The sequence below is a fragment of the Manacus vitellinus genome, unplaced genomic scaffold (genome assembly GCF_001715985.3).
Source record: "Manacus vitellinus isolate BGI_N305 unplaced genomic scaffold, ASM171598v3 scaffold_5_pilon, whole genome shotgun sequence".
NCBI lineage: Eukaryota > Metazoa > Chordata > Aves > Passeriformes > Pipridae > Manacus > Manacus vitellinus.
Genome location: NW_021940682.1, coordinates 37,553,650 through 37,569,071, shown reverse-complemented (window position 1 = coordinate 37,569,071; position 15,422 = coordinate 37,553,650). Strand labels below are relative to the sequence as shown.

The 15,422-nt window shown below is 37.6% G+C and overlaps 2 protein-coding genes across 3 annotated transcripts in view; one reads left to right on the top strand and one right to left on the bottom strand.

The window, feature by feature from the left end:
- TMEM117 (transmembrane protein 117) overlaps positions 1–15,422 on the top strand; it is a 185,953-nt gene that overhangs the window by 13,775 nt on the left and 156,756 nt on the right. For both annotated transcript variants that reach the window (XM_029963660.1, XM_029963661.1), the window contains exon 2: positions 13,506–13,638. In XM_029963660.1, the coding sequence (XP_029819520.1) occupies positions 13,506–13,638 (133 nt within the window). The remainder of the gene's footprint in view (positions 1–13,505; positions 13,639–15,422) is intronic.
- Positions 5,253–11,156, bottom strand: LOC108639266 (P2Y purinoceptor 1-like). Its single transcript, XM_018070411.2, has 2 exons — positions 11,097–11,156; positions 5,253–6,274 (listed from the first exon to the last, which is right to left on the bottom strand). The coding sequence occupies exon 2, from the start codon at positions 6,255–6,257 to the stop codon at positions 5,253–5,255; it is 1,005 nt and encodes a 334-aa protein (XP_017925900.2). The 5' UTR covers positions 6,258–6,274; positions 11,097–11,156.

Here is a 15,422-nt window from a genome sequence, read left to right as displayed (position 1 = left end):
TAATTTTTATTTGTTTATGTCATTCTATCTGGGTAATATTATAATAAAATATTTTAGGAGCATGTATTTCAAAGTAAAAGTATGACCAAGTAAATATGAACAGATGTCTTGTGCCTTTTAACTCTTATTTAGTAGAACACTTTTGATTTCAGTCAGAACATTAGCATTAGTTCAGCCTAGGTGAGCAAATATGCTTTAAAAAAGTGTCTTTAATTGACTATATAATCATTTATAAACGGAAAAACAAATGTCTAGAACCCTTGTCAGCTTAGGGTGTATTCACAGGTGAGTATCATGGGAAAGGGACTAGCTGAGGGTAAGAGAGGGAAAGATTTTTCAAGAGATTTGTGTCCTGAAGATGTCTTTTAAAAGATTACATGGTGTCTTTAGACTCAGCCCAGGACAAGGCATGTTGTGTCCAGGCTGGCAGAACAGATGACAGAGGCACTGTGACACAGATGAATTTTGTAGCAATGCCCCCATCTGCTTTTTTCCCTGCTGTTCTTCATTATTCAGTGTTGGTTGGAACTAATCTTTTCAGAAACGTTAGGTGGTTTCTTCACTTTTCCTTCCCCTTTTTCTCTTCTGTGTGTGAGTACTTTGGGACCTCTGTTATAAATGGCTTTATTGACAGATAATTATTCAGCTTTATAGGCCATGTAGGAAACAGATGTGGAGGTAAGGATTTACTTGTGTAGCACAGTTTATTCCATATTTTTCTTTCAGTGGGACACAAGAAGGAGCAATGCAGAAAAACGGATCGTATTAGAATCTGAGAGTCCAAACAGTTTGTCCCTTGTCCTGCCAGCTGAGCCCAGAACAGTGAACTGAGGAGCTAGGATGCCCACCTTACTCAGTCCTGCATAAGTGAACTGGAGGAGTCTCCAGCGTGCTCCTGTTTGTTCCCAGCGAAGAGGTTACTGGGGACATGTTGGCTCTATCTCTTGTTCATGTTCTTGGGGGCAGGAAGGATCAAAGGATACACAACAGAAATCAATACTGCCTGGATAAAATCGTAGAATCATTTAGTTTGGAAAAGACTTTTAAGATTATCAAGTTTAACCATTAACCCAGCACTGCCAAGTCCACCATAAAACTATGTCCCTGAGTTCCACATCTACATGTCTTTTCAATACCTCCAGGGATGGTTACTCAACCACTTTTCTTTGCAGTCTGTTCCAGTGCTTGACAACCTTTTGGTGAAGAAATTTTTCCCAATATCCAATCTAAGCCTCCCCTGATGCAACTTGGGGCTATTTCCACTTGTCCTGTCACTTGTTACATAGGAAAAGAGACTGACTGGACCTCACTGCACAACCTTCTGTCAGGTAGTTGTAGAGAGCAATAGGTCACCCCTGAGCCTCCTCCAGGATAAACACCCCCAGCTCTGTCAGCTGCTCCTCCTAAGACGTGTGTTCCAGACTCTTCGCCAGCTTTGTTGCCCTTCACTGAACACACTCTAGCACCTCAAGGTCTTTCTTGAAGTGAGGGGCCCAAAACTGAACACAAAATTTAAGGTGCGGCCGAACAATGGCTTCCCTGGTCCAGCTGGTGACACTATTTCTGATACAGGCCAGGATGCCATCGGCCTTCTTGGCCATCTGAGCACACTGCTGGCTCATGTTCAGACAACTGCCAACCAAAACCCCTAGATCCTTTTTGCTTGTCAGCTTTCCAGCCGTTCTGCCCCAAGCCTGTAGCATTGCATGGGGTTGTTGTGACCCAAGTGCAGTACTTGACGCTTGGCTTTGTTGAACCTCATGTAATTGGCCTCCGCCTATCAATCCAGCCTGTCCAGATCCCTCTGCAGAGCCTGCAGCAGATCCTAGCTGATCGTAACAGATCATACCCTCCAGCAGCTCAAGACTCCCAGCCAGCCTGGTGTTGTCTGCTAAATGACTGAGAGTACACTCGATCCCCTCATTCACGTCATTGATAAAGATAGTAAACAGGACTGGCCCCAGTACTGAGCTGTGAGGAACACCACTGGTGACTGGCTGCCAACTAGATGTCACACCATTCACCACCGCCCTCTGGGCCTGGCCAGCCAGCTGGTTTTTTTACTCACCAATCCAAGCCATGAGCAGCCAGTTCCTCCAGGAGAATGCTGTGGGAAGCAATGTCCAAGGCTTTACAAAAGTCTAAAGGGACGAGATCCACAGCATTTCCCTCATCCACCAAACATGTGAACCATAGAAGGAGACCAGGTTAGATACATACTATTTCATGGTAATTTTTATGTTCTGAGTTGGCTGAGGTCCGGATTCACACCTGCAAAAACATATCCCTGCCTGTTTACTTCCTCAGTCCTTCCTTCTCTGGTTGCTGGCACAGCACTGTAAGTGCTCCTTGATACTCTCCCAGGCCCACAATGGCAATTACTGGCATAGCTACATCATGTGTGCCCTGGACCATGGAGCTCTTTGTTGGGGTGATGCAGACAGAGTAGTGAAAAGCATCTCATTTTGCATATTTCTATGTGAGTATACTGCACAGTTCAGCCCCACTGAAAATATAAAGGTCATCCTTGTTTAGTTAAATGCATTTTATATTCTGATTGCCTGACCAGATTGAAATTTCTCCCTAGTTTTGTTTTTCTTTTGAGTCAGACTCACACTGACTTTAAAGCATTTCCTTATTGTTACTTTAGTTTTTCTTTTTACATCACTAGACTTTGCTTGACAATCTCTGCAATCTGCATTTATGCTGCTTGCAAAAGACACTGCATAGGAATTGTGGAAGGGTTTTCTGTGAAGCTCTTTGATTATTGTATTTGTCTTGAACTCACTGGAGGCTTTCAATCCAATATTTAATTAAAATTTTTAATTTTATTCTTTCCAACTTTGAGTATTTTTGAGCACAGTCTGCATTCATATGTGTTGTAAAGGCAGCACTTCAAGAGGAAACAAATCTAATTATTTTCCAAAATCAGGAAGTGAGTTTGATAATATTTTTCACAATTTCTTCTGAGTTGAATGTTTCTTTCCTCTGTAGCAACAAATCTTTCTAATGACAGTTGCTTAATATGTAATAGTAACATTAACTTCTATATAGTAGATATTACCCAATAAGAGTAAAATTATCTGTCTGAACAGAGAAACAACTGTTATTCTATTAAAAATCTCAAGAAAATTTTGACAAGTTTTTGGTATAAGCCAGTGTTGTCTCTCCTGAAAAAGCTCGCATATTAGAAGTTGTGGCAAGTAAAAGCTGAAAATCCCTGAGTCCCAGAGGTGTGAATTTATCTTTTGTAGCCAGATGTGCACTGAGTTTTCATGTTTAGTTTTGTGTATAGAAAAGTGTATTTTGGTCCCACGTTGAATTTTACTCAGCCAAAACACAGGCACTAAATTGCTGAAGCAATACTGAGGTGGAGAAAGGAAAACGAAACAGTGTATTTGTGCCTTTAAAGATAAATTGAAACATAAAACTGGCAAGTGTTCGATTTTGGAAATAGCTTACAGTTTACAAGTTTGGGTGCAATCTGGTGGGAGCAATAAACTCATTGAGTCCAGAACTTCACACTTATCTCTGCTGTTCTGACCTTTTCATGCTGGGAACACCTTTGTCACTAAATGACATTGCCATTGTTTCTTTATCAGTCTGAGAAGTGTATATAGGTAATTGCCCATGGATGCCCATTCATGAGTTAAAAAGCTCTGTTTCTTATGGAAGCCAATGTTGTGTTAATAACCTTCTCATGTTTCCAATAGACAATTCATGTGTTTTTAAAAAAGTTAATATTTTTAAAATAAGAGAAATTGAAAGATTAAGAAATTATCAAAGGAAAAAAGCAGGACTTAGAATATAGGCATCCAATTATTCTGTGGGATGTTGTGAGTGTGCTAGTACATCCAAACACTTGTAAAGTGTTTCAGATTATCAGGACCAGGTTCTTTGTTTCATGTCACAGTTAAAGAAAATTAAAAAGTAAAGTTTTTCTAGATTTTATACATACATATATATTTAGTCAATACAATTGAAACATACAACAAGAGAGATTCAGTACCCATGTAAAATAGAAATATTTTCAAATAGAGACATGTGAAGACAAAATTATATTAAAACTAAATAATTAAAGAATTAAGACACTGTACAAAGTATATTAAAATATACTTTGTCACGAGTACCTTCTGAAAGTAAAGGTAATGTGCTCACTGATACATGGGCTTTTATAATTAACAGAGTAATATGTGGAATTAGAAGACAAGTCAGCAGGTGGCTGATCATTGGAACATGATTATTTTGCCCATATAATATGATGAAAGAACACGTATATAATGACTCTTGAAGGTGGATGTTTTGATGACTATCTGTTGTGCTGGTTTAATGATTAAAATGCATTGTAGTCTAATTACCTTAGACTGTCCTGAAACTGTGATGCTAAGACACCAAAGGAACAGAAGAAGCACTCCTGTATAGCAGCATGTCTTACCCTTCTTGTGGCTCAGCCACTTTTGTATTTCAGAACACTTTTCCAGTGCACACTTCTCACTGTTGAGGAAATCAGAGTTCATGGTAGAACACATGCTCCCCTGAAGCAGAACACTATTGACAAACAGCTGTAGTTGCCTAGGATTTGGGGGATACCCCCATCAGTTGGGAAGCCTTGCTGCCTCGGGGAAGGCTTAGCAAAGCTCTTTAATCCATGCCTGTTTACTTTGTGAACAGAATTACTGTGTCTCTGACTATCCGCAGGGACTTTATCTTACTATTTGGTTTTTGTTTGTTTGTTTTTGGAAATCTGCTGCACTTTACTGGGTTAATGAGGTTCCACTGGCAGTGGAACTCTAGTGCAAGCAGCATTAAAATGAAGTACTTTTAGAAAGCCTCTCTGAAAATGTTCGAGGAGTCCAGCTGTAAGCATCATGATAGTAATTAATTGCACAATCCGATCACAGCAGCCCTTACAAACTGATGAAAAAATAATTTACAGAAACTATAAGGAGGCTCCTCATCACTATCTGCACTTAATCTTACTGTATTTTTCTGTCCAAGAATTAAAGGAGCTACTTAGAACTTTTGGTAGTTTTTCATTACATGCTGCGTGTACGGTATATTTATAGCACGAATATTTAAAATGCCAGTTCTGTAAAGGTAGAAGTTGCTACTGTTTCTTTTCATGTTAAGTTTTACTCTGCATTTATGTGTATTATTGCTTATTCAAGAGATAGCTGTACAATGTAGAAGAAATTTTAAATGGATCTGATGACACAAAGCAGTTGGAGATGTGAACCTTTGTAGACTAGTGTTTACGTCATTGTTCTCGGGGCCAGAGTGATGTCCCTTACTTTTCTTGTCAGACAACTGCAGCACTGGCATTCGAGATGACATTTTATACTTTTAGTTCTTTGATAGAATGTCTTATTTGCTACCGTAAAAATGATTGGATCAAGACAGCTGTTGATGCTGCAGATGATCTCTGTGACTTTGTAAATGGCACTTAATGTGCTTATGTTCCCACAGAGTGGTTTACAATTAATTCTGTAAATGATTATCACCGTCATCATAACATGGTAAGGTATGAAAGAAACAGCAAATACAATCATAGCAGCTGAAATCAGCAACAGAGGCCTAACAAGTCTGTTCCTTCTTTGCTGACGTTTACTGAGTCGTAGTAGTGCTTTGAGAGTCAACATATAGCATGTAAAGATGATTGTGGCTGGAATTAGGAATCTCAATAGAATCTTGGAGAGCAAGAATGGCACTAAAAATTGTAAAGGTCCTTCAGTGGCATCCAGGTCATTTATGATGTCAGGCTGTCTTCTAGCTACAACTGTGTAGTAGATGTCAGGCATCGATGCAATCACTATGAAGATCCATACCCCGACAGTGCAAAACACAGCCTTTCCTTTGCCCCACCATGTTAATGAAGTGATAGGATGGACAGCACCTATGTATCTGTCAAAACTGATGAGTGCCAGGAAATAGACACTTCCATAGACATTAATACTAAAAAATAGTCTTATGATCTGATAAAATGCTTGACTGAAATATACAGATAACTTCTGGATATTATAATATACTGAAAAAGGTGCCATGAGAGTCCAAGTAAAGTCACAAAGTGCCAAATTAAAGAGAAATATGGTATTGGTCGTCCATGTCTTCATGCAGTAAACATAATGTCGTAGTGCAAGTATATTGCCTAGAAATCCTGTTAATAAAGAGAAAAGGCAAACCAGAACCAGCAAATAACAATACCACTCCAGCTTAGGATTTCTGTAGCAAATTAAAATAGTGCATGTACCATTCATCATCTCTCCATGGAGTATGCCTGAAGGAAAAAGAGAGACCAACAACCTTTAAAATAAAAATCGAGTTGGATGTATTAAATTTAAAATTCAAAAATTTTAAATTAAATTCAGTATGTTTGAACTGGCAAAAGAATTCAGAACGTAGTATGATGTACAACCTCTCCTCTATCTGAAAAAAAAATAAACTCCAAATATACTTAAAGCTTACTCTACAACACCCACGCAAGCAGATCTTCATAAACTTTTATGCAAGGCTTTATATACTTTCGTCTCCGCTATTTAACATTGTATACAATGGATGAGAGAAAAAAAGCATGCATTCTCAAGTAACAGCAGCCTTGCTCTCAAGTAAGGCCGACCATTTAGCTGGTCTCCAATGTATCTGTAAGTATCTCTGGAAAAAGCAGAGGAGATGACAGAAGGACAGTAATTGCCCACGATCATTCCATCATTGCTTTGATTGCCTTGAGTATCCATACTGGGCCTAGAGGCATGTTTAATGTGGGCAGCTGTGCAGTGGGCTGTGACTGAGGTCAAGAAAACAGTGTCAAAACAAATCAGGAGGAAACTCTGCTTGCGGTAAAGGCCACAGCAACCTTGCCATCTAAAGCACCAAACAAAGTGCCTTTTCTTTTTTTCCTTTTTCTCTGATTTTCTTCTTTAAATAATTTTCCTGTGCTGAAAACATTGTGCTTTTGGTGGGGTTAGAGAATTAATTTTGTCTAACTCTTTATGTCCCATTTGGTGTCAATTCATGTTATGGAATGTGTGGAATATAGATCTGTAGTGTGTTTTTCAAAACGAGTTTTTTAAGCTTATAATGTCTTATGCTTAATTTCATTGATTACTTCTAATAAAAGCAAAATAAAGCCTGGAATATTCTGTCAGAATGAGTTGTCACCAATTGCCCTTCGTTATGTTTCTATAAACTTTCTGCAGATGATGCAGCAGGTGCCAAACTGTAAGGTCTGTCCAAGTAGAAGCTTTGTATGAGGGTCATCCAAACAACTTTATAACTTTATAGGATGACAGGATAAAATTTTCTGCAGTACAGATCACACTTTGAATGGAAGACAGGACTTTTTTTGAATGTTATTGACTCCTTGAAAATTTCAAAACGTCTTCAAGCATTAAGTTGGAAATAGTGTTTTTTTCTAATGTAGTGTTTTGCTTTCATGTCAACCTTAGTACAGTAAGTCTTTTCCAAAGGTATGTTCACAGACATGGGTCAAAATATAGCAAACATGAGCTGCAGTGAACACCTGCTAAATAAAGGCTGTGTTATTGTGCTTTGCAAATTTATAGTCGACTCAGTAACCTGACAAAAAGCTGGTTCAAACTGTACTCAACGAAGTTAGGAAGGAAAGTTGCTTCTCTAGAAGCTCAGCAACAAAGGCAGTCAAATGACTTTCCAGGTAATGAATATGGATAGAAAGCCATCTGTTCTACTCACAGTGTGAGGAGTGTTTGCTTTATAAATGTATTTTCTTCAGTATTGAAGTACTGGACTTTAACCTAGGGTAGCTATACTTTTCCTTTTCCATAGCCTTTGTGAATGTAAAAATTACATAAACTGTGTAACATTTTTTCTTCAGCTGAATTTTGTAAGATATCCCTGTAAATTCTTTAAAATAGCCATCCTAATAGGTGAAACACAATTAAGTAACATTTTCTTACAATGTGATAAATTAAAAGGAGTTTGAATATGTATAGGAAAGTTATATTTTCCTAAAATCCCCTTGGCTATAGGTCATGTGTTCTTTGAATCAAATGGTATTTCCTACCTCTCTGCCTTCCTTTTCAATACTTAAGAATGAAGGCACTAAACACTTGATTCCAAGTTGTGTTGGCTGTATAAATAAGTCCTAAACTGGCTACAAGCAGCACGACCTGTTTGTAGCTGCATGAGGGAATTGTAATGCCAGGTTCCTGAGCTTATCAAGCTCCTGGACAAAGACTGTAGGTAGATCTAAATGGAGGGAGGCAAACAGCTGTTCCACCTGCTCTGCTTTGCTGTAGGTTGACTGGATAAAGTCTGGGTGTGTAGCCTTATGACTATGTTAGGGCAGTTACAGAACTGAACTAATAAATCTCCTATCCCCTTCATCACCTTCAGTTTGCTGGGCTGCACTCAGCTTTGAGCTATATGAAGTAAGTTATGTAGTTGGAGAGGTGGAGCTGCCCAGCTGTGTAAGGTGCATTTGGAGCTCAAAGAGTCATTAGAAAGTATGTCCGTGTTTGTGTAGGTGTTTCCCAAGCATCTACGGTGGTATATATATTTGAATTTTCTAAAATACTTTTACTGTCTCCTATTAATTCTTTGTATTATGGTAGAGCTTAAAGACCATAAACAAGACTTCAAACAGTGTGCTTTGCAATTGATCAGGGAGTGACTTACAGGGTAGACACAGGGAAACAGGTGCAGAGATAAAAAGAATCTTTCCTGGGGTAACTTAATAAGCAAGAGAAGAACACAGGGGATTTGACTCCCAGCTTGCTGCTATAACAAGATCTGGTTTTCTGTCAGAAAAATTTAAAACCTTATACAATCAAGGACACAGTTTGACTGCATGTGGGAAGACAGTCGGCATGTCCTGTTCTATCCTGAGGCCATTGGAGCTACCCCGATGTCCAGTAGATCTGCATATGTGCTGTAATAATTTTCAGAAGTGACTTTTTTTTTAATATCAGAAAATAGCAAGCGTTCTGTCTACTGTCTTAGCACCAATGGAATAACTTGAGCTACAGGATGTGACTAGATTGTCGTCACAGTTCAAATCCAAAATTTTGCATCTGTAGTTTAGGAAAACTTTTTTTTTCTGAACATTACAGTGTTCACTGCTAGGTTCATGCATTCTTAAACAAAGTCAGCCACATACATACACATAGAGTGGCAGAATGAGCAAGAGCAAAATGACATTATATTATGCTTATGTTGTTAGTGCTGACTAAGAGCAGACTTGCCAAACTTTGATGAAAGTAGGATTGGTTTTCAAGGTTAAAAAACACTTCCCATTTATTGAGATTAATTTTTCAGCTGAACAGTTTCAGCCATTGATGACCATGAACATTAAAAGGACAGAAAGAGCAATCACATGATGAGGCATCCAAAATTAAAGGAATACATCTGATTTGATGAAGAGCTTGGTGTTAGAATATTACACATATGCCCAGGAAAGGATTGGAGTTTGTGGTTTCTATCACTCCTAATTAAGATAAGAAAGCATGCTAAATTTATGAGTAAGAATTCAATGTTTCTCTTGTTTCTGCTTCTACAGTCTAATAAATCCAACCATCCTATGGGCTGTGGATATAAAAATGCTAGAAAAGCTTTAGTTTTTAAAAAAGTGTCCTATTAGACTCAGTGTTTTGTATCTGCCTATTGAGTTGTCTCTTCTCCTGGACTGAAAAGAAATAGTTTAGATCTGTGACTCTCTGACAATATCTACAAGCTCTCTCTCATCATCCCTGGCAGCATTTATGTGCTGCCAGAGAAAGTCAAGCGGGTTTCAGCTGATGAGCTGATTTACTGCCTGGTTTGTTGCTGGACCGTAAATCCTGAAGTCTCTACTACCCTGTGTTCCCTTTATACCTGTGATGTGGTCTCCAAAGCCTTGGAAAAGATAGAAAACCTGTTTTCAGTAAAAAATTATGTTTTGAGGAAACTTCTTTGAAGAAACATTTTGTCTCTGAAAGGAATCTTGATTTTTGTATATAACTAATTATAGTTCAAAGTTTTATCACTGGTGGTCATTAATATGGCATTTAACTTGTGTTTGAAAAGTTCCATTAGGCTTAGCACATTTATTTGGTTATTTATAAGTATATAATTTAGTATGTGTAAATATAGCCTAGGAACTATGTTCTTCCCTGTCATACCTGTTGGGGTATTTTTAATAAGGTCATAATAACCAATTAATTTGTCCTGAAGTAACAAAAAAAATATTGAAATGAGTCAACAGCTTATTTTGTGTAATATTATTCCTTATCTACTCTCTTTGTTCTTTGCTACTTTTTGCTTGCTATTCTTTATAGTAAAAGCTGTAGTTTCACATGAACTGTTTTGTTGGAATTACTCTATTTTGTGTGGCTGTTTGCAACAACCAAATTTGTATTTTAATCTAGTACAAATTTATTCTAGTTACTAGACAGGTTTTCCAAATTTCTGTCCATTCACACACAAAAATATTTCTCTTATGTGTGCTTTCAAAGTGTAACCTTTTAGCTCATTTTATCAAATTAATAAAGCATTATACAGAGAGTCCTAGATTTTGTTGTAAAAATAACAAGCATTATTGGCAATTATTACTTTAACAACTTACCTGTCAGGTAATCATCTGATGCATTCCATTTTAATTTCAACTGAATTGATATGAAAGGATATATAATGCAATGCAAGTATTAAGTGGAGCATTTAATGTATTCTAGTTCAACTGCATTTAGCATGTTATACATACCAGTATGGTGGGAACAATAAGTAATATCAGTAGTATTTGTATGCAGCTAGGTAAGAAGATTGTGCTTTCTTCCAATTGCTTTCTTCTTAATGAGTTGATTGGTCTTATGATTAAGGTAGTATTTCTTTCATTAAAAAATTCTGTTCATGTTCAACTTACTTGAGAGTTAGTGAAGTCCTATATGACAAACATAAGCTACAGTAGAAGGAAAGTTAAGATGTAAGAATTTCCCTACTGAAGATGGTATTTATGAAAAAGTACTTTTAAGAATATAAAATTTATACATATGTTTATATATTAATCAGTGCATAATAACTGAATAGGGAACAAATTATTGCTTTGGAGATTACAGGTACAATGGATATTTATTAAATCTTTCTCTTACCTGTTTTAGAAAGGTTGGAATTATCTGTTTTACAGAAGTCTAGGTTCCAGTCTGTGCTTTTTCTGTCCATTAATCTGGACCTCCTGAAATCACAACTCTATTTTGCGAGTCCTGTTTATAATCCAAGGTGTCAGTAATATTCCATATGCAATGGCAGCTGTTCAGAGAGCAGGTGTCAAACTGCAAGGGAAATATGTTTTGTCATTAAGCCCCTCCTCTCAGTAGGTCAGGATAATATGCTATTGCCATAGCAGCTTCTGCTTGATTTTTAAGAAAGGACAGACTTATTACACATCCTCAGTCTAGCTAGGCCTGGGCTGTCATTGTTTCCAACAGTGAAAGAGAAGAAGAGTACAGGGGGTTGAGGCCCCTGTGTATATATATGTCTGTTTGCACTTTCCCTTTCTTCCCCTTTCTTCACTGCCAGAATCCTCATTACTACTGCTCTACTACTGGACTGGTCTGTTTACCTGCTCTTGCTCCATCATAGATCTTGATTCATCCCCCTGTACCTATCTATCACTTCCTGCCTCACAGTTCCCATATTATTCCAAATCTTGGCCTTGTCAGAGAACTCCCATCCTTCAAGATTTTACTTACTCCAGAGCTCAAATTCTACCTACCACTTCAGCCCATAGCCCATGTCTGGTCTAGGTCCTCCAGTCTTCCTGCCCAAGACCTGCATCTCCAGTCTTCAGCAGCAAATACAGTCCTGGGATTTTCCTGTCTGACTGCCTGAATGAACACTTCGAGTTTTTTGACTAATTTCTCCCATTTTATAGCTTCCCCATGTGTCCAGCCCTTATCAATGCTGAAACTGGACTTGGCAGTTCAGCAAACAGCTCACAGAAATTGCCTCCATCCCAAACCTTTCACATCTCAGTCTGCTATCTTGCTTTTCTGACCAGCTCCTCATCTTCCTTCTGTTCTCCCTATTTTGACATCTTGTAGTACCAGACTGCACTATCTCCTCAACAGATGCTGTCCTTCACCTTACTGCTTAAATTATCAGTTGCCTTCCTTAGCCCCGTTGGCTTCTGCTGTGGCACTCTCAGCCCTGCAAAAGCAAATTCCCATCTCTTGTGCTGGTGAGGTTTTCAATACTCTAAACAATCGAAGAACATGTTACTTGGTTTCAGAAAAGAAAAATTCCACCTGGAAAAAGGGTAATCCATTCATGGTAATCCATGATAAAACAACAATATTCTGTTAGTAGTAGGAGCATGTGAGTACGAGAGATGGTGAACTGTACAAACTACCTCCTAAAATCAGTAGAGGCACAAGGAGAGCTGCTAGAGGACAGAGTTGTGAACAAAAAAGGAGATCAAGAAGAGTATAAACAACTGGATTGACATGCATGACAGTCATCCAAATGAGGAAGAACTAGTATGGGTGGGCTTTAAGAAAGTGGTCATTAGAAATTCTGGTTAGAGCAGCTCAAGGAGCTGTGCCACATTTGTAGAGGTCCAGAAATAAAAAACTCCAGACAGTGAATAAACTGTGCACCTGAAGAGTTTAGAGAAGGAAGACAAAAGGGTAATAGGGTATTCTTGCAGAAGCTAGTAGAGAGGCTATTACAATGCTAAACCCCATTAGATATGTTTGTTTTAGGAAAGGAGAGGTCTGGGAAAGATGGAGAGATTCAGAATAGGAAAAGAGGGATGAGAGTAGACATAAAAAAAATGTGGAAATTGAATGGAATGAAATTGTATGGGCAGGTGAAAAGGGTAAAGGGCTACAGGAAACAGAGATGTGAAACTCCTTAGTTTATGATAATGGAGAAGGACAAAGAGGAAAAGGTAAGAGAAGACAGAGAAGGAAAGCTAGCCTAGGAAAAATGTGTTCCTGGCAAAAACATCATAAAAGTTTTACCTATCACCAAGGGTGAGAATAATCAGAGCTTCTTTTCAAGCAACAAGACATACCACTATTCTTTGACAAAGGTATTCTCTGCAGAATAAAGTATAGCACATCATATGATTAAATTTCTAAGAAAAACACACAAGATTCTACATAGACTCATAATTTGATTTCCAAATGAAATTAGGGAAGCAAATAATGTATGTCAGTGGACTTACTTCAAATACTTTGCCCAAGAAAAGCTGTCTTAGACATGAAAAGAAAAATTATGTATGAATCAGTAACCTTTTTTTTGCATTTGAAGTGAATTGTAGTGGCCTGCAGGTTTTTTTTTTTTTCTGGACTGCAAGTAATTTGTAATTTTGTAGGAATAATATCTGTTCATGCTGAACTTCAGAAAAGTGGTTTGACTGCATGATGCTAAATCTGCCCTTCCCACATACAGTGGAATAATTTGGTATAGGAAGAAATACAGTTTAGTACTTTATTTTGGTTTTTGATATTTACTGACTGATTAAAATATGCTTTCTTACAATTTTTGTACCACAGGTCAGTTGCTCCGTCTGAAAATGTTTCGAGAGGATCATGGGTCTTGGATGACGATGTTCTTCAGTACTATCCTCTTCCTCTTCATTTTTTCTCACATTTATAATCTGTTCCTCATTATGGCAGGGAATATGAGGTATGTTCCAAGTTTATTTTTGTCTCTTTTGCTCTAAAATGTATTCTGCTGGAAACTTCTTTTATTCCTCTGCTTTCTGAATTTAGGTAGAGTAGTAATTTAGTTGGTTAATTAGCCAAGAAGATGAAAGTATCAGTTATAAAAAATGGGGTCCTAGACTAATGATAGCAACTCTTATATCAGGGTACTAACGAATGCTATATCTTCTTTTTTTTTTTAATTTAAAATTATAGCTAAACAAATTTGATTTGAAGTTAGGGCCGAGTAGTTTACAAATATAAGCATTACTATTGTACCTGAGCGGAAAGTTCAGAGTTAAAGATAAAAGAAATTGAAACATCTAAAATTGAGGAAGCTCACAAACATTAAATGGGTAGAATAGTGCTGTTTTGGTTATGTACAGTAATATTTGCTGATCCAGTTTGTTCAGAATATTCTTAAATTCTTTTTCTTTCCCATAAAGTGCTCTAACAGAGCAAAATTATGGATTGCCGAGGGATAAACAACTATCTGTTATAGATAAATTTATTTTAAATTGAGCTTTTTATATTAATTTTTTGTCTTAAGACTTGCTTTCTCCTATTATCTCAAAATTTACACCGCTTTCATGTGTTGATTTTCCTGAGAAAACCCCCCTACATTATTAATCATCTAATATATACAAAATTAGTTCATTGGACAAAAATATACAGTAATGTTGTTTATGAAAGGCAAGATAGCATCTGAAGACTTTCTAGCCAGGAATAAGAAACTCAAAGTATATATGAGCTGAAGAACAGTGCAAATAATTAAATTACGTGTTCTTAGCAGAATGTCAGAGCCATACCAATAGTCTGATGACGAGTTTTTTAATGGGCCCTGGTGTGATGTGTTACAGATCTTAAGCATGTCAACAAAAATGTGCAGTGTATAAAGTCCTGTAAACAATGTGACATAAAGCAAAAGAAGGCAGACTGAGTGTCACTGAATGAACATAAGCACAGACCAGCTGGGATAATCATGAGATTGTGACATGGAGACTAAATGTATTGATTTGAGCAAAGCAGGTAAAGCAGCAGACTCATTGGCCATTTTATGAAATGATCACAGTAATGATGTGGTAAATATGAATAGGTGCCCAGTAACAGGTGGGATAATTATCCCTGAGTTGAGGATGGTGGGAGCATTGCAGGTTTCTGGCTTCTCTATTTACATACTTATACTATTATTGGTATTATGTTAAGATTTATGTTTGGTATTTCTAATGCTCTTTAAACTATAACCAGCTGTTAGACAAAGCATTAATGATTTTGAAAGCTTGACTCATGTCTAGAAAACACATTTCATTTGTTCTTGTCAACGTTCCCGTCCCTGTACCTGTTACAAGTTTCCATTAGCTGCGCTGAAGAGATTGCGTGGCCGTCACATCCATGGAAATAGGCACAGCCTAGTACTAAAGTAGCTGGTGTCAGTCAGTGTGCCCTCTTCCTTTCTGTGGGGTGAAGTCTCTCCTTTCCTGGAGCTTATGCCACAGCTATAGATTTGTTGTGATTGTTTTGGGAAGCTGAGCATGTTGTGCTCAAGGAATTGCATGGCTTTTTTCAAAGTGGACTGAGGGCTTGTTACAGATATGTTGTCTGTCCATTCCAGCAAAAGGATATGGAAATAGTTTCAGTCTCAAACAGCAGAACTTAAATCATCAATCAAACAGAGGTCTTGCATCAGTCCTTTTAAAGCTGGGGTAGAACAATGTGTAATAGCTTTGAGAAGAGGGTTTCTACAACAAATGTCATCAAAGCCAAGTG